The sequence below is a fragment of the Chamaea fasciata genome, unplaced genomic scaffold, assembly GCF_029207755.1.
Source record: "Chamaea fasciata isolate MVZ Bird 193981 ecotype frontalis unplaced genomic scaffold, bChaFas1.0.hap1 SCAF_3, whole genome shotgun sequence".
Classification (NCBI taxonomy): domain Eukaryota; kingdom Metazoa; phylum Chordata; class Aves; order Passeriformes; family Sylviidae; genus Chamaea; species Chamaea fasciata.
In genome coordinates this window covers 111267880-111291421 of record NW_027094088.1, presented here as the reverse complement: position 1 = coordinate 111291421, position 23542 = coordinate 111267880, and the positions used below count along the sequence as shown (strand labels likewise).

The 23542-nt window shown below is 48.7% G+C and overlaps 1 protein-coding gene across 1 annotated transcript; it reads left to right on the top strand.

Annotated features, from left to right (window-relative positions):
- The first annotated feature begins 3601 nt into the window (after positions 1-3601).
- MTMR9 (myotubularin related protein 9) lies at positions 3602-22593 on the top strand. Its single transcript, XM_066180115.1, has 10 exons — positions 3602-4144; positions 5613-5721; positions 6145-6270; positions 11170-11343; positions 12955-13172; positions 14120-14281; positions 16008-16149; positions 17280-17500; positions 18930-19081; positions 19528-22593. Exons 1-10 carry the CDS (start codon positions 3960-3962, stop codon positions 19692-19694), a joined length of 1656 nt encoding a protein of 551 aa, XP_066036212.1. The 5' UTR covers positions 3602-3959; the 3' UTR covers positions 19695-22593.
- The last annotated feature ends 949 nt before the right edge of the window (positions 22594-23542 follow it).

Sequence of the window (23542 nt, the reverse complement as noted above, 5' to 3'; positions counted from 1 at the left end):
AGAAACGAGTTTCAAAGGATGGCCTTGCCAATAAGACTAGATACTTTGGAGAAACAGAATTATGAAAGATGCATTGTAGGAGGACCCACGAGGGGTCATTTCAGATGACTGGCTTTAAGGCATTTACAGCATTGTGTGGCAAAAGCTGATAGGCCAAGAAACGCTTATAATGTATTGTAATTAGAAAATAGTTTGGCTTCTGATTGTGATGGTGTGAATTATAACATCTGTATTGTCTCAGCCTTCACACGAGACTGAAAATGGAATCAAAGCTTTTAAAACCCCTCTCAGTTGCCCCATCTCTGGGTCAGAAAAAGGCATAATCCGACAAGGGTGAGATGTGCAGGACCCAGAGGTAAGGCTGGCCTGGCAGCGGTGTTTTATTGCACAAGAGGTGTGTTGCTCCCTTCCCCATGTCCCGTTCGTCCCCCATTGTTCCCGAGGCTGGGGCAATGTTTGCTGACCGGTATCAGGGCTGAGCTGTGCCAGGCAGTGTCACAACGCAGGGAGCAGCTCCAAATCTCGCTGCTCCTGATTTCACAGGGCCAAAATCGAGGCAGGATGGGTCTCCCTGCCACGTTCAGGGGCTCCTCTGGGAGAGGTGATGTTCAAACCAAGTTCTAGAGTACACGATGGGTACAAGTACAGGTACAAATGAGTACAGACCTCATTTTCCCTACAGCACGAGGACAGAAAAAGGCAGGCAGTGAATCCCATCTCAGTGCCAGCCACTCCTCTTCTGAGGCGCATTCCCAGTGCACCTCTAACTCCTTTTTTTCTGTGTAATATCCAGTATATCCCTGACTTGAGGGCTGGATGTGTTGGGTTTTTTCTCTGAGCTGGGTGGTGATCCCCTCCCACACATCTCCTGGGGATTGCAGAGTTGTCAGGACCAACCCTGGGGTAACAATCAGTCCCTCCATGTGCAGCCACAGCCCAAATTTGCCTTTTCCCTCCTTCACAGAGGCAGCAGTGCTGTTTCCCCACTGCCTGTGGGGCTGAAGTCCTTTGTTCTCCTTTGCAGCCAGTCCAGTTGTGGCTTCCCTATCCCTGGAAGTGTCCAAGGCTGGGCTGGACAGGGTTTGGAGCAACCTGGGATAGAGGAAGGTGTCCCTGCCATGGCAGGTGTGGAACTGGATGAGTTTTAATAGTGGCCTCTTCCAACACAAACTATCAAGATACACCCAGAGACTCCTCTTCTCTCTGATGATGTGCACCAGTGCAAACCCCCATAAGAGGGGTTAATAATAGGGATTAATCATCCTTATTATGAATCTTTGTATCAATCTATGAGATTAAAATGTCATTAATTAGACTCTCAAATCATTCCCAGGCACTGGAATCACCAAAACTGCCAGCATTAACGAGACACACGGGCAACAAACTGGACAAACTCGGGCTGAACTCAGCACCAGGGGAGAGGATAAAAATTCAGGTCACCAAATCCAAACACCCCTGCAATCCTTCTCAGGGGCAATTACCCAGAACAAGCTGTCACCCACCCCTGCCCGCTGGCATCCACTCAGGCTGATTCCATCGTGCAGGGGCTGAACAACCTTGAACCTGAAGCAATCCCGGGCAGGATGGCACCAGGAGCCATCCATCCCCTCCAGAGGGAGCCTCAGGAGTGGCTGATGACCCGATTGCCACAATTTGGCTTTGTTCTTCGCCAGAGATAAAGCAGGTGGAGGCTGAGGAGCAGGAGCCTCTCCGGGTGAGTGAGATCTATGAGATATTTGGCTCTGGATCGGAGCCTGGATCCACCCTCCCATCCAGCAACCCAAATGGCCAGTGCAGACAGCAGAGCCCCTCTTCAGGAAAAATCTGGATTTTTTTTTTGTTTTGTTTTTTTGTTTTTTTTTTTTTTTTTCCCTGAAAATCTGGAGAGTCCTTCACCTTTTTCCCACTCCCTAGAACTTCACCTTTCCTGGGAGTGCACAGGTTTGTGGTCAGCCCTTCTCACTCTCACAGATACTCTCGGGGTAAATGCTGGATTTCAGCGTCACCAGCCTTGAATTTAGTTTGGAATCACAGGATAATTTTGGATGGAAAGGGACACCATCCAGTTCCACCCCCTGCCATGGGCAGGGACACTTTCTACTATCCCAGGTTGCTCCAAGCCCTGTCCAACCTGGCCTTGGACACTTCTAGGGATCCCCATTCCTGCTCACACCTTCACTAATAACTTTAGTGGTAAGGTTTGGGGTTTAGCTGTGCCCAAGCTCTTCCTGACAGGGCTGTACTTTACAGGACTAAACCATGGAAAAGCACTCGAGCTTATGCACCCCTGACCCTGCAGAACCAGCGCTGGCTGTGGGGTGTTGGCACTGTCACAGCTTCCAGGGCCTAAAGGGGCTCCAGGAGAGCTGCAGAGGGACTTGGGACAAGAGATGGAGGGACAGGACACAGGGAATGGCTTCCCACTGCCAGAGGGCAGGGATAGATGGGATATAGGGAAAGAATTGTTGGCCCTGGCATAGGTTTCCCAGAGAAGCTGTGGCTGCCCCTGGACCCCTGGAAGTGTCTAAGGCCAGGTTGGACGGGGCTTGGAGCAGCCTGGGATAGTGGAAGGTATCCCTGTCCACGGCAGGGGGTGGCACTGAATGATCCTTAGCGTCCCTTCCAACCCCAAGCACTCAGTAACTCTGTGATGGAAACACAAAAGCCGGGGGATGACCCAGAGCAGGGGGGCTCTGCTGGGCAGCGTGAGGGGACCGTCCCCCCGCCACAGCGGGGCGGCTTTGGAGAACAACCTGAGCGGGATTTCAGAAAACACCGCGTGTGGTGCGGCCAGGCTGAATTTTTGGCCTTTTCCCCATTTTTAGGAGGAGCAGGATGGCGCTGGGCTGGGCTCAGCAGGTGCCTGGCCGCGTGTGTGCTCAATTCCCGCGGGTTTGTTCCCAAACTGCGGCTGCCGCTGGCCTCGACCCCGGCCGTGCTCCCTGCCCGGCCCGGGGCTGCGGCTCTGCCCTCCTGCCTGTTCCTGCTCCATTCCCGATCCTTGCCTGTTCCCTGCCGGCTCCATTCACAATTCCCACGCCTTCCCTCCCCGTTCCATTCCCCCTATCCGCTCGCTTTCCGCTCCATTTTCAATCCCTTCCCACTCCTTTTCCGCTCCATTCCCAACCCTGCCCAATCCATTTCCTCCCTCTGCCTGCTCCATTGCTCTCTGTTCCCATTCCTTCTCTATTCCCATTCCCGTTCCATTCCCTCTCTCTACCTGCTCCATTCCCTCTCTATTCCCGTTCCCCCTCCATTCCGTCTCTATTCACATTCCTGCTCCAATCCCATTCCCCCTCTAGTCCTAACCCCTGCCCCTTCCCATTCCCGCTCCATTTCCAATACCTGCCCATTCCCTCTCCATTCCCGCCTACTTCCCACAAGCCCCGCCCAGGCCCCGCTCCTCGCTTCCGATTGGCTCCTCATGTAGGCCACGCCCCCTCCCGCGAGCCCCCGCCCGGAGCCCCGCCCATTACCGTTAAGTGCCGCGGAACGCTTGTTCCGGGGCCGTGCCGCATGCCGGACCCTTTAACCGCTTCTCTGTCTCCGTGAGGATCGTGAGCGCCGATTGGTTCGGGCGCGCGTCACGTGACCCGGGAGGCTCCCGGGCGGCGCTTCCGGCCCATCCCGCTCGGCCGGCGACTCCCGGGAATCCCGGGAATCTCGGGGAGCTCCTGGGGCTGCCCGGCGCCCTCACCCTCCCCGAGACAGCACCCGGGGCCTCCCCGCGCCGCCGCCTCGCTCCCCTCTGTGACATCCTCCTGACACCCGCGGCGCGGCCCTGAGGGAGAGCGCGGGGCCCTGCGCGGGTCTCGGTGCCCCGGGAGCGCCGCCGCCGCAGGTGATGCCCCCGCCTGCCCGGCTGGCACCGCGCACACCCTCCCCGCCTTGCCCGGCCCGGTGTTCCCAAGGCTCCCCCGCGTTTTCCCGGTGAATTTTCCCCCGCCTTCCTCTCCGGCATGGAGTTCGCCGAGCTGATCAAGACGCCCCGGGCGGATAACGTGGTGCTTCACCGCCCGTTCCACCTGGCCGTGGAGGGCACGCTGTGCCTCACCGGCCACCACCTCATCTTCTCGTCGCGGCGGCACGACAACGCCGAGGAGCTGTGGCTGCTCCACTCCAACATCGACTCCATCGACAAAAGGTGATGCTTCCCCTTTTCCCCAGTGCCTCGTGGTCGGGAAGGCCGGCTGGCACTTCAGCTGTCCCAAATCCGAGTGTGGAGAGCAGGAAGGATGCTTTGGGCATAGACATTGCCAGGGGAGGTTCAGGTTGGGCGTGACGAGGATTTTCTCCACGAAAAGGGTGATTAAACCCTTGGAATACCCGGGGAGGTTTGAGTCCCCATCCTTGGAGGTGTCCAAGGGGTGTCTGGACGTGGCACTCAGTGCTCTGGGCAGGTGACAAGGTCGGGATCAGTCACAGCTTGGGCTCCATGATCCTTTTCCAACTTTAATGATTCTCTCAGGTCCCAGGGCAGGGTTCCCATTGTCTTTGGATATTCATGTTTGATGTTGCATCTCAAAGGTTGGTTTTTTCGTCCTGCAGGGGTTGTGTTTAACCCCTTCTGATCTGTGTTCATTGCTCAGTGGATTCACTGAAGCTCTTTATAAACGATGCAGCTTCCCCACTGTGCACAGAGAGGGACATCAGAGCCCTGCTGAAGGGATTTACTTTGTGTCACCCTCCAAAACCGGTGGCAGAATTTGACTCTGGACTTGCCCAGCCCCAGATCATCTCCTGCTGCTCAACAGCATCATCCATTCCTTCTACAGGTGCCTGTGGAGATCAATAACCCTTTAGCAATGTGCTCTCTGTGGTGCAGCTCAGTTGCAGATGCAGAGCTCCGTGGATTTCTTGCCCTTTTAACTACGGAGAATCCAGAGCTGTCTCTTTTCCCCCCTCATTTCTGTTTTCCCTGCCCCACTGCCCCTCACTGAGTGCCTGCACCATCTCACCTGGTCATTGTCTTCTGCTCCCTCACCTTGGCCCTTTTTCCGGCTTGAGAATAATACTTCATTTTTATGTTAATTACCAAACCCTTCCCCTGCTTTTTAAAGCCTTTTGAGGAAACCTGGTGGAGCAGAGTTCCTTTCTGCCAGCAGGACTGGAGAAATCAGGCAGCGGGGATTAAAAAAAACCCACAGAGCCTGGGATAGGGGAACTGCTGGGTGCTGATTAAATTTGTTGCTGATTAAGTTTGCTGTTGATTGAGTTTGTTCCTGATTTCCCTGTGTGTTTCTGAGAGAGGAAAGGAGCAGAGGGGTGGAAGCCTCAGGGAATTTCTTCCCATGCTCAGTCCTCAACCTGGCCTTGGACACTTCCAGGGATGAGGCAGCCACAGCTCCTCTGGGCACACTCCAAGTGGTGTAATATTTGTCTTGTAATACCTCCCCTCCCTGCCACAGCAAAAGGATGGAGTAAATGAAAACAGAGCCAAACTTGCAAACAGCAAATAACGAGTTGTGTTTACTCCTTTATTTTCATGAAAGGTGCGCCTGCAGACAGATCACCACCGATGGTGGTGATGCCTGGCAGGAAGAGCTGTGACACTTCTCCTGCCTTAGGGGATCCTGGTTTTTATGGGACTTTTGTTTCCTGTCCTGCTGTAGGTTCGTGGGCTCCTTGGGCACCATCGTCATAAAGTGCAAAGACCTGAGGATCATCCAGCTGGACATCCCAGGGATGGAGGAGTGTCTGAACATTGCCAGCTCCATTGAGGTGAGCAGTTACCAGCAATCAGGAAAAGCCTGCAGCTCTTGAGCTCACCTCAGCCTTAAGAGCTTTTTGTTTTGTTGTTTGGGGGATTTGCGCTTTTTTTTGTTGGTTTTTTTGTTTGGGTTTTTTGTTTGTTTGTTTGTTTTTGTGGGTGTTTGTTTGTTTGTTTGTTTGTTTGGGGTTTTTGTTTTGTTTTGTTTTTCGTGTTTTGAAAGGCAAAGTAGAATCTGGAATGTTTCACATGGGGTTGTGGGGTATTTTCCAGAGGTTTTGGATTCTCCATCCCTGGAATTGTTCAAAGCCAGGTTGGATGGGGCTTGGAGCAACCTGGAATAGTGGAAGGTTTCCTTGCCCATGGAATGGGATGAGCTTTAAGGTTCCTTCCAACCCCTAGCTGAGATTCCATGATTTCTCTTGTCCACACAGGCACTTTCTACCCTGGATTCAGTCACCCTCATGTATCCCTTCTTCTACCGGCCCATGTTTGAGGTCCTGGAGGATGGCTGGTCCTCCTTTCTGCTGGAACAAGAGTTTGAGCTCCTCAGCTCAGTGGTGAGTGGGATTTGAGGGATTTGCCCAGGCACTTGAATGTTCTGGGAACTGTTTCACCCAGCAGTGGCTGGTCTGGAAATCACAGATGGTTTAAAACTCCATTTGGTTCCTGGGTGAGAAGTGAGTGTTGAAATATTGTTGAAATATTCCCTGTGTAATGTCAGACATTTGTTTTGCTGCTTCACCTTGTACAAGTGGAGGTTTGAGGCCTTTTTCGGGAAATCACAAAGGTAGGAAATGTTTTTGGCCTTTGGGGGTGGTTCTCTAATTGGAAGAACAAATTGAAATCCTTTTTCCTGGCTTTGTTGTTCTTAATTTTGATCTGGAGTAGAATGAGAAGAATATTTGCCAAACCTTTCATTGAAATGACATTGGTTAAAAAAAAACTGTTCTGTAGGTGGATGGCAATGAAGATGCCCAGTTTGAAACACTTTTTCCTTTAATTGATGCTGGGGAAATATTCAGGAGGTTCAAAAAACAGGAAACTTTCAGTTCTCTTTTTCCAGGTGCTGCTGAACACACTGATTTTGTTTTGGGTAGGAATTGTTCTTGTGGCATTGCCTGTTGTGTCCTTCTAGGATGCTGAATTTGGGAACTATCTTGGGAATCTGTTTTAATAATTCCTTGGATTTGCATCTCTGTGTTCCAGCTCTTTGTTTCACATCCACTCTGTGCTCTTGCTCCAGCAGCTCAGGTTTCTGAGCCCACATCCATTAGTGCAGCATCCAAGAACATTGATTTTTCTTTTTTTTTTTGTTTTGGTTGCTTTTCTCTGCAGCCCAGCTTGCCTGCAGCCTGAATCACTTCCTGGCTATGAGTAACAACTTAATAATGTGATCAGCTTGACCAAATTCAGTTGATGAAATCATCAGAAAATTAAAGGGGTTCAGAGGCTTTGCTATTTTTGTCTCATTAGAGCACTCTGATGTGTCTTATCTTCTTCTGCCATCCAAAGGCAGAGCAGCTGTTATCACATCCAGCACATGGATCCATTGATGTGCTTTTTTTCCCTTATTTTTTCAGGGATTTAAAACTTCATTTATCAATCTCTTGCCTTTCTGAACATATTCTCTGTGTAAGAATTACATTTAAAAACCTCATTACTTTTTTAGCACCACGTTTCCAGGGCAATCATTCATTCCTTTAAAATCTCCATGCCTGACAGCTGTTGATTAATTCTTGGCTCTTTAACCCAAAAAGTTCACATTTTGAACAAAATGGTGTCAAAAGCCACCTTCCAATGATTTACATCTCCTGAACAACAGATGAATGTCTTGTTGATCAAATAATTCTTGTTCTGTAATGACCCTGCTTTATGTGACAGGCTGGAACAAGGAAATGGCTGATTTAAATCTTCCTCCCACAAGTCAGATGGGTAGAATTCCAAAGGTTCCTGCCTCTGCTAAATCATCCATCTGGATCTGTACCTTCCCCAGTAGTATAGCAAGTCAAAAACTATTTCACCCACCCAACAGCTCTAGTAATTCATTAATCCCACGTTTATCTGCTACAGGACAGTTGTTTTCAACACCCTCTGATGGCAAAGTGCAGAGTAAAAGTTAGTACTTTTTAAAAAAATTAGGTAATACATTAGATATTTAGATAATATGATATGTAATTTGTGTTCTTCACTGCACAGTGAGGGGCTGAAAGGAATTCCGAGGATGTGCAGGGGGTCATATTTTCTCTGAGCAGTCAGAGGAGAGCCAAGAGGTTTCTCTTCTGCCAAATTCCAGAGCTGCAGGATGCTGCAAACCAACTCTGGAAATTCAGTTTCCTGAAATGAAGTGAGGAGGCCTGAGAAGTTTGTACACTGACAAGATAATTAAAATAAAGGCATTTTATTGCCAAGAAAATCACTTGATTCATTCTACTTTTCTTTGCCCCTTTTCTTTCTTTTTCTTTCCTTTTCCTTCCTCTTTTCTTTCCCTCCTTGTTTCTTTTCTTTACCCCCTTCCCTCTTTTTTCTTTACCCTTTTTCCATTTTTTTTCTTTCCTGCCTTTTTCCTTTCCCCCCTTTTTCTCTTTCTTTCCCTGTCTTTATCTCTCTCTTTTTTTTTTTTTTTTTTTTTTTTTTTTTTTTTCATTTCCCCCTCCCTTTTTATCTCTTTTCTTTCCCTTTTTAGCAGGAAAAATCTCAGGGTTCTGAACAACTCAGCTGTGCTTCATCTTCGTGTCAGGGCTCCTTTTAAAAATCAGAATTTTCTGGGTTTGGGCTCAGGTTAAATGGTAATTGTGAAGCATATTTTGCTCTTTTCAAACAAGCATCAGTCTTTACATCTGTTCTGCTCCTTGTCCATGCACAATCTGATCCCAGCAGGGCTTGTCCCTTGGGAATCCCCTCTGGCTTTGCTACTTTGCAGGATCTCCCAAGATCCATGCTGGGTTCTTGACTTTTTTTTTTTTTAAGGCTTATTGGTAGAGCTTGACTTGTTTCCCAATGTTTTGTGGAAAACAACCTCTCCTGGCAATCTTAAGTTTTAGGAGAAATGATAGCTTGGACATTTGGGAATCAATGTCTCTATAAACAACTATTAGGACAAAAAAAATGTAGAAATTCAAGAGTTGATCCTGCAGTGGGTTTAGAAATCTTTTTTTCTCTGGAGTTGTCTCTCCTTGCTGCCCAGTCCTCGTTACCCTTAACTTTTTTTGATTCCTAAAAGCTCAGATGTCTTGCTGGGAGAATTAAGGGTTCACTTTGCACTCCCTGAGCTTCACACAGCACAATTACCTGGTTGAAAGTCAGGTCTCCCTTCATCCCTTTCCCTGCAGTCCTTCTGCTTCCTCTGCTGCTGCCTCACTCTTCCAGTTATTGATGGCCCTTTTTGCTTCCAAATTCCAGCCAGGCCAGAGCTAAAGGAGTTGATTTGGGCAGTCTGGAGCTGGCAGTGCAGAGGTTAATGGGATCTCTGCAGCAGGAGCTGTTGGAAGGAAGACAAATGGTGCCGAGTGCTGCCAGGCTCCTCCTCCTCCTTGCCATGGAAATGACACCGGGATGACATAACAGGGATCCTCTGTCTCTAGTGTAAATGGGGAGGAGAACAGGTTGTGGGCAGGGTTAACTTACCAGAGTGGGGGATAAATCAGGTGCTGCTCCTCCATTCCTTTCCATACTGGTGGTGCCAGTGACAGCCAGGCTCCCACACATTCCCCAAAGCTCTGGTTTTGCCTTCTGCACATCCTGTGTCCCAGTGAGGTTTTTATCAGTTCTGTATTCCAGATCCATGCGTATCTTGTTCATGGTAATCAAACTGCACACCCTCCTATGTAAATTAGCACAGACACCCCAAAAACCCTGTTAAAAATCCCATTGCTGGTGCCTTAAAAGCTGGAGCTGTGACCAGCCACGTCCCTTTTGTGTCCCAGAAGTTTTCATCTCTGCCCACAACACAATGGCCAGAGGCAATTCGACTTTGCATCTGGGAGAAGCTCTGCTTTTTATAAAATGGAGCTCTTCAGAGGAGCTATTTTGAGGCTAATGAATAATGAAATAAGGTTATAGCAAAGGGATGGTGCAAAACTGTCCAGCTGGGCTGCTGCAAACAGGCAGCAATTGCTGCTCTTGATGCTGATGTTTATTTTTTTCCCGGCATCTTTTTTAGGCTGCCACCAAAAAAAGGACAATTTTCCTGTCTCCTAAGCCACACATCCCATGCCTTGGAGCTGCTGCTGAAGTAGTGTTGTGAGTCAGATCAGCTGCTTCAGCTGATGGAAAGGCTTCATTGCCAGAAGACATTCCTGAATTGATCCCAGTTTTCCACTGGACCAGGGAGCCAGTCAGGTAGATTTATATAAGTAGGTAGCAATATCGGGAGGTGTGTGGCAAGAGATAGTGAGGATCTGGAAAAAAGGAATTCTGATCAGAGATGTGCAATTAATTCATGTTGAGCCAACAGACCTGAACTGATGTGGATTTTGTGTGTTTTGTCACAGCCTAATTTAGTTGTTGTGCTCTTTTCTCACTTTATCCTGCCTGCTTTATCCCTCTGCCTTTTTTGTCTGCCTCAAACTCTCCTTGAACTCAGATGAGCAGAGGTTTGCTGGATCTCTGAGGTCTCTCCCAGCTGCAGGAGCTCCTCATTGACCTTTCTCCCTGAGCTGGAGCCAAGGCCTGTGGGTGACCCTGGGTATCAGGTAGCTCAGGAATTCTCATGCCAAGTGCCTGTGAGGTGCCACATTCAGCACTTCTTTCCCAGGGCTTTGGCTCTTGGGAGCTGGAGAAGTTCCATCAGAGGGAGCCCTCAGTGCTTGGCTGCTGGGCTGCTTCCAGAAGGTGCTTTAGGAGGAAGAACTGTAGCTGAGCCCACGGAAAAGAACCAACCTGCAGATGTTTAAATTGAAATTTTAACCTCAAAGCAGCTTGATCTGGGGTGGGTGGAAATTCTTGCCTTTCTTGGCTACCTTTGTCTTGTGAACTCTTCTTTCAGCACAGATGGAGGGTTGGGCCCATATTCCCTGTTTCTAAAGAAACTTGTTGCTCCTGTTGTGGGAGTACATTTCTCTGTGGGGTCTCCCCTTGCTGTCTGCTGTGCCTGTGAAATAATTTAAAGCCACAATCACCCGTTTCTGCCCACATGGGCTTATTTTGTGCTGTTTGAGGATGTGGATAAACCAGAGGGGGAACTGTTGCTTAAGACGCAGAGGCACCTGATCATTCTTCCATTGCTTCTGAGCTTTATCTGCACTCTGGGGAATGAGCTTCTGGGAGCTGCTGCATGGAGATGATTGCAGGGAGCACCAAGGGATGTGCTGGAAAAATTAATGGCTCAGCAGCCCTGTAAAAATGGCTACTTAAAGGACAACTTTTGGTGCAAACGGAACAGATCAAAAAATATGATGACTCTTTATCCTGCATATAACGTCTTTTCTGACCCAGAGCTGGGTTCTGGTGTTTTTCAGACCAATGAGTGGCGTCTGAGCTGTGTGAACAAGGAATTCTCTGTGTGTCCCTCCTACCCTCCAGTTGTCATCGTCCCCAAATCCATCGACGACGACGCACTCCGCAAAGTCGCCCTGTTCCGCCACGGCGGCCGCTTCCCTGTGCTCAGCTACTACCACAAGAAAAATGGGATGGTGAGCTGGCCTTGAGGGCTGCTTGTGCCTGAAGGAAGGGTGGGAACCAGTTGGTTTCATGCCTCTGGAATTAACAAAACTCCTGGTTTATTTTCCAGCTTCTTCAGTGAAGCTGGTTCTGGGTTGATGGAATGAGTAATCGCCGTCCTAGAAATAGCCATTAATCTGCTTGGGTGGGAATGTGCATGGCAGGAGCTCGCTTACAGCTGTAAGGACAAGATGAGGCTTGTAAAGCCACTGCTGGCACCCTGACTGGCTGTGTCTGCCAAGAGTTTTCATGGCAAGGATGGCAGGAGCCACATTGTCCTGTCTGTGAGCAGTGGGGCCTCATCACAGCCACGGTGACAGCAGAGCCAGCGCTGCTCCTGCTGTGTGACTGTGAAAGGAGGATCAGAACAATCTGTTCTCCGAGCCTGGCAGGGTAACTCGATTTAGGAGTAGCAAAGTCTTGGTTTTGCACTGACTTTGACAAGCCAGAATCTAATGGAGTGACTGATACATTGTAATTAAGAAATGCACTGTATGAAAGTGTTGGGTAATTGTGTCTTTTGCTGATGTAACCAGTTCTGAGGATGCTGGGATGTCCAACCTGCCCCTTTTAAACTTAAACAGTCTCCTCAAATGCTCCAATGCCTTCTCACCTCCTGTGGCCAAGATTTGTAAGCCTTTAATTTGAAGCTGTCTAGTCTGACTCAGAAGTACCTTGGGATTTTCTTTTTTCTTTGCAACCACCTAGTCCACATCAGTTGTGCTTTTAGCTTTTTCTCAGCTCAACTGAAAACTATTGAAGGAAGATTTTTGCTCAGTTGTCTCTCTCCAAATTGTGCATGTTTCCTGTGAGGAGTACAACGGTATTTGGCTCTGAGTGTTGCAGTTGTGACAGTAATGCCATTGCTCTCATTGCCCTCCTGGCTCTGAGTTCTCAGCTGTAGCTGGAGTTGCTGACTGGCTGCCCTCACATTTTCATTATGATTTGAACTGCGGGGGTGCTTCTGAATTGAAAGGCACTGGCTGAAGAGAAATCTCAGCTCATCAGTCTGTGGACTTGAGGTTTATTAGTCCATCCATGTAGTAAAAATGTCACCTTTAACACATGAGCAATTTGAGTGTTTTAAGAAGAGTGTTGAAAATGACAATCCTGAAAAAGTTGGTTTCATAGAATCACAGGATGGTTTTGGTCAGAAGGATCCTTAGGGGCCATCTAATTCCAACCCCCTGCCATGGGCAGGGATGCCTCTCACCAGGTCAGGCTGCTCAGGGCCCTATCCAACCTGGCCTTGAACACTTCCAGGGATTTAAAACACTGCCAGGGTTTGTAAAGGAGCCATCAGCAACAGGGCAGCTCAGTAGTTCACCAAGATGGTACTTGAGGCATAACTGAAGGGATGCAGCCTCTAAGATGATGCCTGGCATTTAAAACTTGCCCAGCCAAACGATTGCTGGATTCCAGGATTTCTAGTTCAGTTTTTAAACACATTCAATCCTTGAGAGGGATCGAACTTGAAACAACTGAAGGATTCAGGGCAAGGCTTGGAGCTCGAGTGCTTGGTGCCTTCCAGTCAGAATTCCCTGCACTTCAGTGGCCTCATCCATGGTTTTGTGTCTCCCCAGGCCATGCTGAGGAGCAGCCAGCCCCTGACAGGCACCAACGGGCGGCGCTGCAAGGAGGACGAGAAGCTGGTGAACGCCACGCTGCGCTCGGGCCGCCGCGGCTTCGTCATCGACACCCGGACTCTGACTGTGGCCCAGCAGGCCAGGGCCAAGGGAGGGGGCTTTGAACAAGAGGTGCACTACCCCCAGTGGAGGAGGATTCACAAATATATCGAGAGGTGGGTGAAACCAGGCTCTTCCCCCAAGCTCAGGTCGCACTGGCAGAGCAGTGATACCTCCGCGAAGGATCTGCTCCTGTCAGAGGAGTTATGTATCCTGGTTCCTGGCAACAGGGTCGTGTTCCTTCTGGGGCAAAACCAGGATATGTGGATGATAAAGGGATTTTTGGTTTGGTTCCTTGTTCTGAGCAGCCTGCTGAGGGTTTCAGCCATCAGGCATCTCCCTGTGCTGTTTCTTTTCCTGACCCATCTTCAGCCACACTCCAGCCTTCCTGTGTTCCCCTTTGTCCAGGAAGGAGCAGGTACTTTGCCAGAAAACTTCTGCAGGGGATGGTTTGTTCTGTGACTGTCACACTCCTCTTATCCAGAGGATTTGTCCAGAGAAGCTGTGGCTGCCCCATGCCTGGAAGTGTCCAAGGCCAGGTTGGGCAGGGCTTGGAGCAGTCTGGGATAGTGGAAGGTGTCCCTGCCCTTGGTGGGGGGTTGGAATGAGATGGGCTTTAAGTTTCCTTCCAACCCAAACTATTCCATGATTCTGTGATCCAGTGCTTTCTCTGGACATCTAATACTGTTCAATCATTTGGAGACTGAATTACTCAATAAATTACTAAATTACTAAATTTACTTAATAAAACAGACTTCTGGTCTGGCCTTGTTCAATTTCTCTTAAAGCCTTGATTTTGGGGAATCCTTCTACACAGACATGCAGTAATGTTACTGGAGCTGTAGGCCAGCTCTTGAGCAGTTAAATAAAGAATTTCCTGGAAAACACTTGAAGTGTTTGGTTTTGCTTCTAAAGATTTTATATGAACTTTCATTTGTTGCTGATTATTTACAGCACCAGAGAGAGAGGAATGAATAAACACAATATACAAACACTAAATAATCCATGTCCTCGTTCCTATGTTATTGCTTGTGCTTTCAACAATGTTTTCCTTTTCCCAAAGGTTTAATATCCTGCAGGAGAGCTTCATCAAGCTGGTGGAGGCTTGCAATGACCAGTCACACAACATGGACCGCTGGCTCAGTAAACTGGAAGCTTCCAACTGGCTCACTCACATCAAGGAGCTGCTGACTGCAGCTTGTCTGGCTGCTCAGTGCATTGACAGGTAAATCTCCTGCAGAAAGTCTTGGGTTGCTCATTCACTGGTTTACAGATTGCTCATTAAATACCTCTGGCAGTATCAATAACTGCCCATCGTGGTCTGGCTCACTTGTACCCATGGAGGATTCTGTTCCCTCATGGTGAAGGAATGTTGCTCCAATAAATCAGGAGGAGGGATGAAATCTCTGCTAAGAAAAGGTTTTGAATCATGTGTTTAAGGTATATTCCTATGTCTGCTGCAGTCAGGGTAATTTAGAGAGTTTTATGGAAGGTTTGGGTTAAAATGGGTCCACCTGAGATGCTATTTGGTGGCCTGGAATAGGGGACACAGAGATGTCTTTTTTTTTTTTTTTTTAAAGAAGTCACTTCTTTTCAGCTGCGAATTTCCAGTATCACACCTCACTCCCAGAGGTTAAAACAGTGTCATCTCCTTGTTTTCCCCAGGAATTGGTCCAGTGCTTTTCCCCTCTTACATTTTTATCTCCACAGCCCTATCCAAGCAATCCTGCTCATCCCTTCTAAGTGCTTGTGACCTCTTTTAACCTGACATTTCTTTCACAAATGCTGCTGATTCAGCTGACTCGTGCTCAGACCTCAGGCTGCAGAGCCAATGCTTGCTGTCAGGTGCCAGGGTTTGTAAGGCCAGATGCAGGAATCTAAACTGGTTTTATCTGTGGCTCTGGGTGGGAAAAGCCCACCCCAAAATTTAGGGACTTTTCATAGGAGCTGGGGAATGTGTTCTGCAGGCACACAAGCAGCTGAAATGCAGACTCAGTGGTGAAACAGCACTGCTGCATTAAAATGGGAGATCTGTGCTTTTTAAAAGCTCTGACAGTGCTGGTTTCATTACTGGCTGTGCCAGGAAAGGATTGCTCTGGATCAATAGTTTTATCTGAAATTCTTCCCTGCAAGCATGTAATGGGAAAGATCAGTGATGAAACCCTTCTGGCTTGTTGGGACAGTGGCTGATTTCATAACTTTTAACCTCAGCTTTGCTCTTTGTGTTTACCTGGAGCTGTGGCAGGTCAGTTCCAGGTGCCTGACCTGCCTCACTCGGAATCTGGAGGTCAGAGCTGGGCTGACGAGGAGAGTTCTGTTGTATTTTCCATGGGCAGGGAATGGCTGGGACAGATCTTTCAGCATCTTAAAGGCCTGAAAGATAAAAGGGGAAAACAGTGTTAGAAACTTAACATGGAGAAAGGTGAAGATTAGGTAGGGAAGGAAGGTTTAGATTAAATATTAGGGAGAAAAATCTATTATAACAGTGGTGAGGTCCTGGCACAAGTTGCCCAGAGAAGCTGTGGCTTCCCCTGGGTCCCTGGAGGTGTCCAAGGCCAAGTTGGATGGGGCTTGGAGCAACCTGGGACAGTGGAAGTTGTCCCTGCCATGGCAGGGGTGGAATGGGATGAGTTGCACTTCCAAGCTGTAACTCAAAGGGATGCTAATCCCAAAGAGTGAGAAGCACAAGGGAGATCTCACTGTGCACCTTCTGTCAGTGTGGGAAAGCATCTGGAGATCCAGACTGCTCAGCAAGACTTTGAGCCTTTAGTGATGCAGAGCTCAGGTCACTGTTGATGGGTATCCAGGTGAGATCCATGTGGGATGGGGCTGCAGTGGTGGTGAAGAGCCAGCAAAACCTCAACACTGGTGTCCGTGGGATGTAATAGCATCCACTGGGATGGGTTCTGCTCCTTCATACTCTTACCCCTTCCCACCTTTTCCTTTCCCAGGGAAGGTGCTTCAGTGTTAGTCCATGGCAGTGAAGGAACTGATTCCACACTCCAGGTTACTTCCCTGGCACAGATCATCCTGGATCCAAGGTGCAGGACCATCCGTGGCTTCGAGGCTCTTATAGTGAGGGAGTGGCTGCAGGTAAGAAACACCCCTGGTGAGAACAGCCACCAGTTCCAGAGTCACTGGGATTGGGAAATAGCCTGAGAGGCAGCCAGCAGGTTGGGCCTTGTTACAGCCCTGCTGAGTGTGAGTGTCCTTTGTCCTAAAGAGCAGCATCATTACCTGAGTCATTTGTCCCTCTGGCACTGCTCAGGCCTCTGCCTCTCGTGGCAGGTTTTTTGTTTTGGGTAACTGCCTGTTTTGTGTGCTCAGGGTAAACATCTCTTATCAAGAATGGTTTGGGTTGGAAGGGAGCTTAAAGCTCCTCTCATTCCAACCTCCTGCCATGGGCAGGTACACCTTCCACTGGACCAAGTTTTGCCTCTTTCATCTCATTTGAGAAAACTGTTCAGACCAAACCACAAAACCTGAGTTGTGCTCTTTGTACTTTGGCAGTCTGATCCTCCAGTGCATGCACCCCAGCTTGTTCCTGCTCACATTCTCTGATCAAACACAGCCTGAGAAAGGCAGGGAAATCAGTCACAGAATCACAGAACCATTTAGGTTGGAAAATACCTTTAAGATTGTCAACTCCTGTTGGAGTCCAGGAACTGTCCTCCAGCACTGCCAAGGCCACCACTCATCTGTGTCCCTCAGTGCCACATGCACATGGCTTTTGAATCCCTCCAGGCATAGGGACTCCACCACTGCCCTGGGCAGCTGTGCCAGGGCTGAACAACCCTTTCCATGAAGAAATTTTTCCTAATATCCAATCTAAACCTCCCCTGGTGTGACTTGAGGCTGTTTCCTCTCATCCTGTCCCTGTTCCCTGGGAGCACAGCCTGACCCCCTGGCTGTCCCCTCCCGTTGGGGAGTTGTACAGAGGCCACAAGGTCCCCCCTGAGTCTCCTTTTCTCCAGGCTGAGCCCCTTTCTCAGCTCCTTCTGGGGCTCCAGCCCCTTCCCTGGACACGCTCCAGCCCCTCAATGTCCTGTCAGGAGGGACCCAAAACTGAATCCCAGATTTTTGGTGTGCCAGCAGAGGGATAATGCTTTCTAACAGCTTGGCCCTGGCTGTCTGAGCAGTTGCATGGACAGAACTCGCTCTGAAGTGTTTTTTCCACACATCCCATTCCTTGGTGTGTGATGCTGTCCTTGCTTTCCCTCCAGGCTGGCCACCCTTTCCAGCAGCGCTGTGCCCAGTCAGCCTATTCCAACAGCAAGCAGAAATGGGAGGCCCCGGTGTTCCTGCTCTTTTTGGAATGTGTGTGGCAAATCCATCGGCAGTTCCCTTGCTCCTTTGAGTTCAACGAGCAGTTCCTCATCATGCTCTTTGAACATGCCTACGCTTCCCAGTTTGGGACATTCCTGGGAAACAATGAAAATGAAAGGTTGGTAAGGATGCTTGACTTCAGTCCTCCAAATGTTGGGCTGAATTTGGCTAAAAGAAGGTCCCAGAATCGTAGAATGGTTTGGGTTGCAAGACACCTTAAAGATCATCTCGTTCTAGCCCCCTGCTGTGGGCAGGGACACCTTCCACTATCCCAGGTTGCTCCAAACCCCGTCCAACCTGGCCAAAAATCTCCACCCATCACCAGTTTATTTAGTTTCTCATACAGAAACTCTTCCATAAAAGAATAACCAGCTGGAGTTTGATGTGAGTCACAGCTGTGGGAAGCAAACTTGTCCCTGCAGGCCTGGAGGGAGGAGGTTGAGGCAGGCAAAGGCCACAGCTGACAGTTCTGTCCCTCACCTGTGAAGGAGGAACGTGACTCTGTAGCCTGGTGGTCCTGAGACCCCCCCGGGAGTAAAAACAGGGTGAAGGACTGGAGCTGCCCACAGCTGCCAGGGAGGTTTGGATTCGTGTTTGGAGCTTGGCAGTTCTGCCATCAGGACTCCTGGCCGATGGTCTCCTGCTGGACTGAAGGCCACTGGACAGAAAGGGAAAAACAGAAGGGATGCTCCAGAGAAGGAAGGCAATTTGAAGCTTCCTCTAAGCCTCTCTGTCCTTAAAGTAATCTGGGCTTAGAAGACACTCTGCTGCCTTCTGCAGGGCTGCTGAGCCAGTCATCTGCAAAACCAAGTTAGACTTGAAACCAATAAGCTGAAATTCGGACGAGTATTGAATGTTATGTGTAATAACCTGCCTGTCACATCTGAGCACATCAGCCTGGGAGCACAGACAGGGGCTGAAGTCTGATGTTAAGCTTGTGCTGTCTGAAGCATTCACAGCAGTGGTGAATCTCCTGCCTGGCTGGCAGTTCAATTTGCCAGTGCAGGCAGAATGAGATTTGCTGGAATCTGAGGCATGGGGATCCCTGTAACTGCTGGAGGTGGGATTGCCCCAGGAAAACAGCACAGCTTGCTCCATGTGCTCAGTTCCTTCCTGCCACCAGAGGGACCTGCCAGACGTGCCCATTCCAGCAATAAAACTGCTTTTATGTGCTCCAAAATTCCATTCCCATCCTTCCCTGACACAGCCCTGCCCCACCTCCCAGCTCTACCTTAACACAGGAGCGTGGTCCCCTTCCAAACCTGGCACTCAGACCACAGTGGGGAGGTGACTGATTCTTCACCTAGACAGCATGCAGCCAACTTAAAAGTGTAATTTCCCCATCTTTTATTCAAAACTAATTACAATCAGCCAGGCTGAGTAAATTGCTTTAGGTTTACACCCTGTGCTATGATGGTGAAGGGATTAACTTGAATTATCTGGGGGAGTAGCACATGGAAAAACTTGTGGCCTTGTCTGTATGGTTCTAACAAGAGCCTTACAGATCCAAGTGTATAAAACTGAACTTGTTCCTCTGGGTTTCTTAGGGCTAAACTGAAGCTGCCTCAGAAGACCATGTCCCTCTGGTCCTGGGTGAACAGGCCTGAAGAGCTGAGCAGGTTCCAGAACCCTCTTTATGAGGCCAACAGCCTCGTCATCTGGCCCTCTGTGGCCCCACAGAGCCTGCAGCTCTGGGAAGGTGAGCCAGGTTTGCTTTCCCTGTTGCAGGCAATATCTCTTTTGTGGGTTTTTTTTAGTCAGACTTCATTGCTGACCATTCTGGAGAATCCATGTGCAGTGGGTTCCCTGCTGCAGAAACTTTCCCCATCCTGTGGGTGCTGAAGAGTTCATGACAGTGACACAATCAGGCTGCCACTGCAGGGTGGAGGCTGAACATGCAGTGGTCTGATAAGTGTAGGAGGAAGAAAAGGCATGAAGCCCCCCCTCATTTTTCATTTTTCTTTTATTAACTTTTTTTTTAATAGGATGGTGAGCTTGGAGAGGAGGGGGAAGCCATTTAGGGGGGAGGGAAAGGGAAGAAAATATGAAAGTGTGCACTTGGGAGCTGCTGGAATGTGAACAACCTTCATGAATTCCTCCTTGTCACAAGAACCCCCTGTGACCTGGGTGTCTCTGGGCTTCCAGGTGTCTTCCTGAGGTGGAACAGACCTTCCAGATTCCTGGAGGAGGCCGAAGAAGAAAGGATCAACATCATCAAGTACAACAAGGAGCTGCAGGCCCGGGTGAACGCGCTGAGGCGGAGGCTGGCAGAGCTGGAGGCGGAGGATGAGGAGGTGCAGGAGGAGCCCTGAGCTGGGCTTCACCTCAGCCCTTTGCTTTCCCCTTTACATCCAGGAAGAAACATGGAAAGTGCATGTTCTGCTGAGCCCTTGGGTACAGCTGACCCTCCCACTGCTGAGCCCTTCACTCCATGAACCTCCCTGCTTTTTTGGGGAGGGGTTTTTGTTTTGTTTACAGAAGACACAGCTGGGCACAATGTCCCCTCTTGGCAGCTTTTCTGTCTCAGATTTGGGTACAGTGTCAGCAAAAGCTGGAACTCTTTACCTCCAACTGCGTGGTTGACCAGGATGGGCCAAGAGACAGGATGTCTCCAGTTTATTTTAGACTTTTTCTGGTTTTGTTGAACACTCACAGGATTAATATACAGAGTTCTATATAGGTAGGTAAAGGCATTTTGTCTGGAAGCACCTTTTCTCTCCAAGAGTAGGTAAGGCAGCTTAGTTCTTTAATTTCCTAGGAAATCTAGAGATTGTTAAAATCCAATCACAGGTTCTGCCAGTCTACACAATACTCTCAGTAGCCTTCACATCTCACACTTGGGTTTTTGTGTTCAGCATTGGCTGGGTAGCAGGAAGTTAAATATCAAGACATTTCAGTGCAATACAGAATTGAAGGAGGGATTCTGCTGCTAATGTTTAAGCCATGACCTTCAGGTGGAATTGTCCCCCATGGACAAGGATCTCCTAAGGAGGAAGAAACTTTTTTTTTTAATTCTACCTGGAAAACAAAGAGGTTTAGTAGTTGGCAAGGGTGTTCACTTGCAGAACAGGGCTCAGACCTGTCCTTTAAACCAGAGCCAAGCTGCCTTCTTGGAAATTCCCACCCCCTTGGCTGGGTTTGGACACCTGGCCAGGTTCACAGCGTTGCCGGGGTGCAAGAGCAGCACTTCATTTACAGCTCTACAAAACACTTTGGTTGCACCCGATGTGCTTTTCCTTCTTGTGCTCTTATGCCCATCTTGTCAAACCTCAAAAGCAGAAGCTGGAAGTTCAGGTGACCTCACAGATCTGCTGCAGAGGTAGGGGCCATCACACTACAAAAAACATTAAGAGTTTAGATGATTTGTAGCTGCTAAAACTGCTTAAAGACTTTAGGGATAAGCTTTTTTTCCCATTTAACTTTGTAATTTGTAGCTGCTCTTTCGTTTCTGTGGCTTCAATCTGCTTTTTATAAAATCAGAGTTCTCTCTTGTGATTTTTTTTTCTCCTTTAAAAAGACATGTAGGGGTAGGTCTGAAATACTCCCTGAGGCATTTTTTCAGCTTGATTCCGTGGGTAACTCCACAGGACTGGGAAAGGTTGAATTAACAGCAGCACATGTGGCTGGGATTATCCAGAAAAGAGCTTCCTGTTAGCCTGGTTCTGCTGGAATGAAGGGAGCTGCAGTAGGTCAGACTGTTGAGCTTCCAAGTTTATGGAATGAAGCTGCCTTTATTTAAAAGCCACTTCACATGTGTGAAAATGCAGGATCTGTAGTTGGAGAAGTAGCTGGGCAGGAACCTGCAAAAATCACGTAGCCACTAAATGCAGTCTAAGAAAATTCTATAACCAAGGAAATGATATAAAATTATGTGATAGTGGTCAAGTGCTACCATAATGCCTTTTGTTGAGTCCTTATTTCCTTAATTATTTCCTTCTTGCCTAAGCTCAACCTAGCCCTGAAGTCCTCTGGCTTAAAAAATGACACAATCCCCTTTGAAACATTGCTCACTTAAGGCAGAAGAGTAATTCCCCCTGCTTGCAATGCCAATTTATTTTTAGGTTTGGAGCCTCGTTCCCTAAATCCAGTCTGACACAGTGTATGCTGCGCAGGGTGGCCGGGGATCTGTTCTGCATGACGGGCGAGGCAGACCTCCTCCAAACCCACATTCCTCTGGTTATGTTGCTCATATCAGCCCCTAAAATGATTGTTCACCTGTTGAAACGACATCTTTGGGATCTGCACCTGCCTGGGTGGTGTTTCCCGACCCCATTCAGAATTTCTCCATCTGAAATCCATTATCCCCAGCCAGATGGGAAGGATTCAGAAGGCACTGTTTTCCTTGTAACAGACTGTACATGAAACACTCCTAAAGGTTATGCAATTCCCTAACACAGTAATTATAGATTGAGCTAAATAATAGAGGAGCAGAGAGGGTTTTTGTGGATCTAATTGCCTGGCTGCTCCAGCCTCTCCTGCTAACTGCAGGCATCCGAGGAAATTGGGAAACCAGCTGTGACAGCCAACAAAAGGCAGCGCATTCCCTCAGAGCTGGCATCAGTTTCAGCCTCCACTTCTGTGGAATCCACACCCCAACGCTGTGCATGCCTTGGGAAGGTGGATCCTGGGAATGTGCTTTTCCTGTGGCACTGCTGGTGTCCTCCTGAGCAGCCCCTGCAGTTTATTCCACAGTTCTGGGCCATGCTGCACCTTGTCCCTGCACAGGCTGTGTGGCTCAAGAGATGGCGTGGGGACAAGATGTGTGGTGGTGGAAGTTCTCCTGGCACAGGGCGCTTCCCAGAGCTGTCCTGCCATGCTGCTCCCACATTCCCTTTGAGCTCTGCCATTCCCAGTGCCTCCCAGGCTCCACATTCACAGCAGGTTGCTCCCATTCTTTGCTTTGCTGCTTGCCTCTCCTGTTAAATCACATGTTTAACATCAGGGATGGGTTTGCTCCCTCTGAGGGGGATCCCTGCCCCAAGTATGCAGATTCCCTGTGTCTTCCTGAGCTGGGGCAGTGCCCAGCTCTGGCTCCTCCCTGTGCCACTGCCTTATGCCCTCGCTGCCACCCCGCTCCTGCTCTTTTGCACGCATTCTTTGTGTAACAAGCTGGACACTGAAAGCCCCATCTCCAAATATTGGGGGCAATCCACAAGGACACTCTGCCATTTACAAAAAAAAAAAAAAAAAAAAAAAAAAAGGGAAAAGGAACTAACTTGCACAGTTTTCATAAGGGAAATATGAGATATGTACCTTCAATATTTTGATTGTATCGATTAACTCTTGAATGTGGCGCTGGTTTTGACGTGCACTATTGTCCCTGTTGCATAGGATCTAATTTAAAATTGCACTGTACAGCGTTTTTTGGTGTCTCATGTGTGCTTTGCTAAAGCCTTGGGCAGTGCTGTCGTCGTGTGAGGGGTGAGGTTTCTGCCAGCACTGCCTGTGTCCTGCCACAGCAGCACTGTGTGACATGTGTCTGTTCACTACTGCCCCTTCAAGTGATGGGCGCACTGCTGGCCCAACATCTGGGACTGCTCTTTGGACTTGGCTGCTGCATCAGTCTTTGAATTTTTTTTTCCTGTACAATTTGAAATGCCAGGGCTGGGAGTTGTGTGCTGGTGTTAGGTATTTGCTGTCTGTGTACAGAATCCCAGCTGCTGCTGCTGCTGCTGCTGTGTGAAATTTATTGCAAACAACAACAAAAAAAGTAACAAAACAGAGGAAAAAGAAGATGATGGCTCAAGGTTCAGCCATTTGGGGGGAACAAAACAGATACAAAGTGGCTGTAAACTGTGCTGTAGATATGTTGAGAGCATAGTAGATGTGTCTGTTTAAATTAAAACCTTGAAGACTAAACAGTTCTTTAATTACACTGCTGAATCTTCTTTATTACTGTGTCCTTTGCTTCCCACAGGAGGGATGTGGGTGGGTGCGACTTGGATTAAGCTTTTGCTTGAAATTTCAGCTCTTTTCAGCTCAATTGTGTTTTATTTTACAGCTGAACAGGCCCTGTGGTGGCAGAAGGGGCATGGAAGGAGAAGGGTGAGACCCTTGAGGCTGTCGGGGGCTTGCAGAGCTCTGCTGCAATGGCTTTGGGCTTTGGACAAGCAGCTCTGATGAACTGTTTGATTAGCCAAGGTTTTATCCTGGTATTGAT

Bases quoted from the DNA above. Each gene is read 5' to 3' on its own strand.
- MTMR9 (XM_066180115.1), top strand. From the start codon at position 3,960: ATGGAGTTCGCCGAGCTGATCAAGACGCCCCGGGCGGATAACGTGGTG. The intron at 5,722-6,144 runs GTGAGCAGTTAC...TTGTCCACACAG, and splicing joins ACATTGCCAGCTCCATTGAG to GCACTTTCTACCCTGGATTC. The intron at 6,271-11,169 runs GTGAGTGGGATT...GGTGTTTTTCAG, and splicing joins TTGAGCTCCTCAGCTCAGTG to ACCAATGAGTGGCGTCTGAG.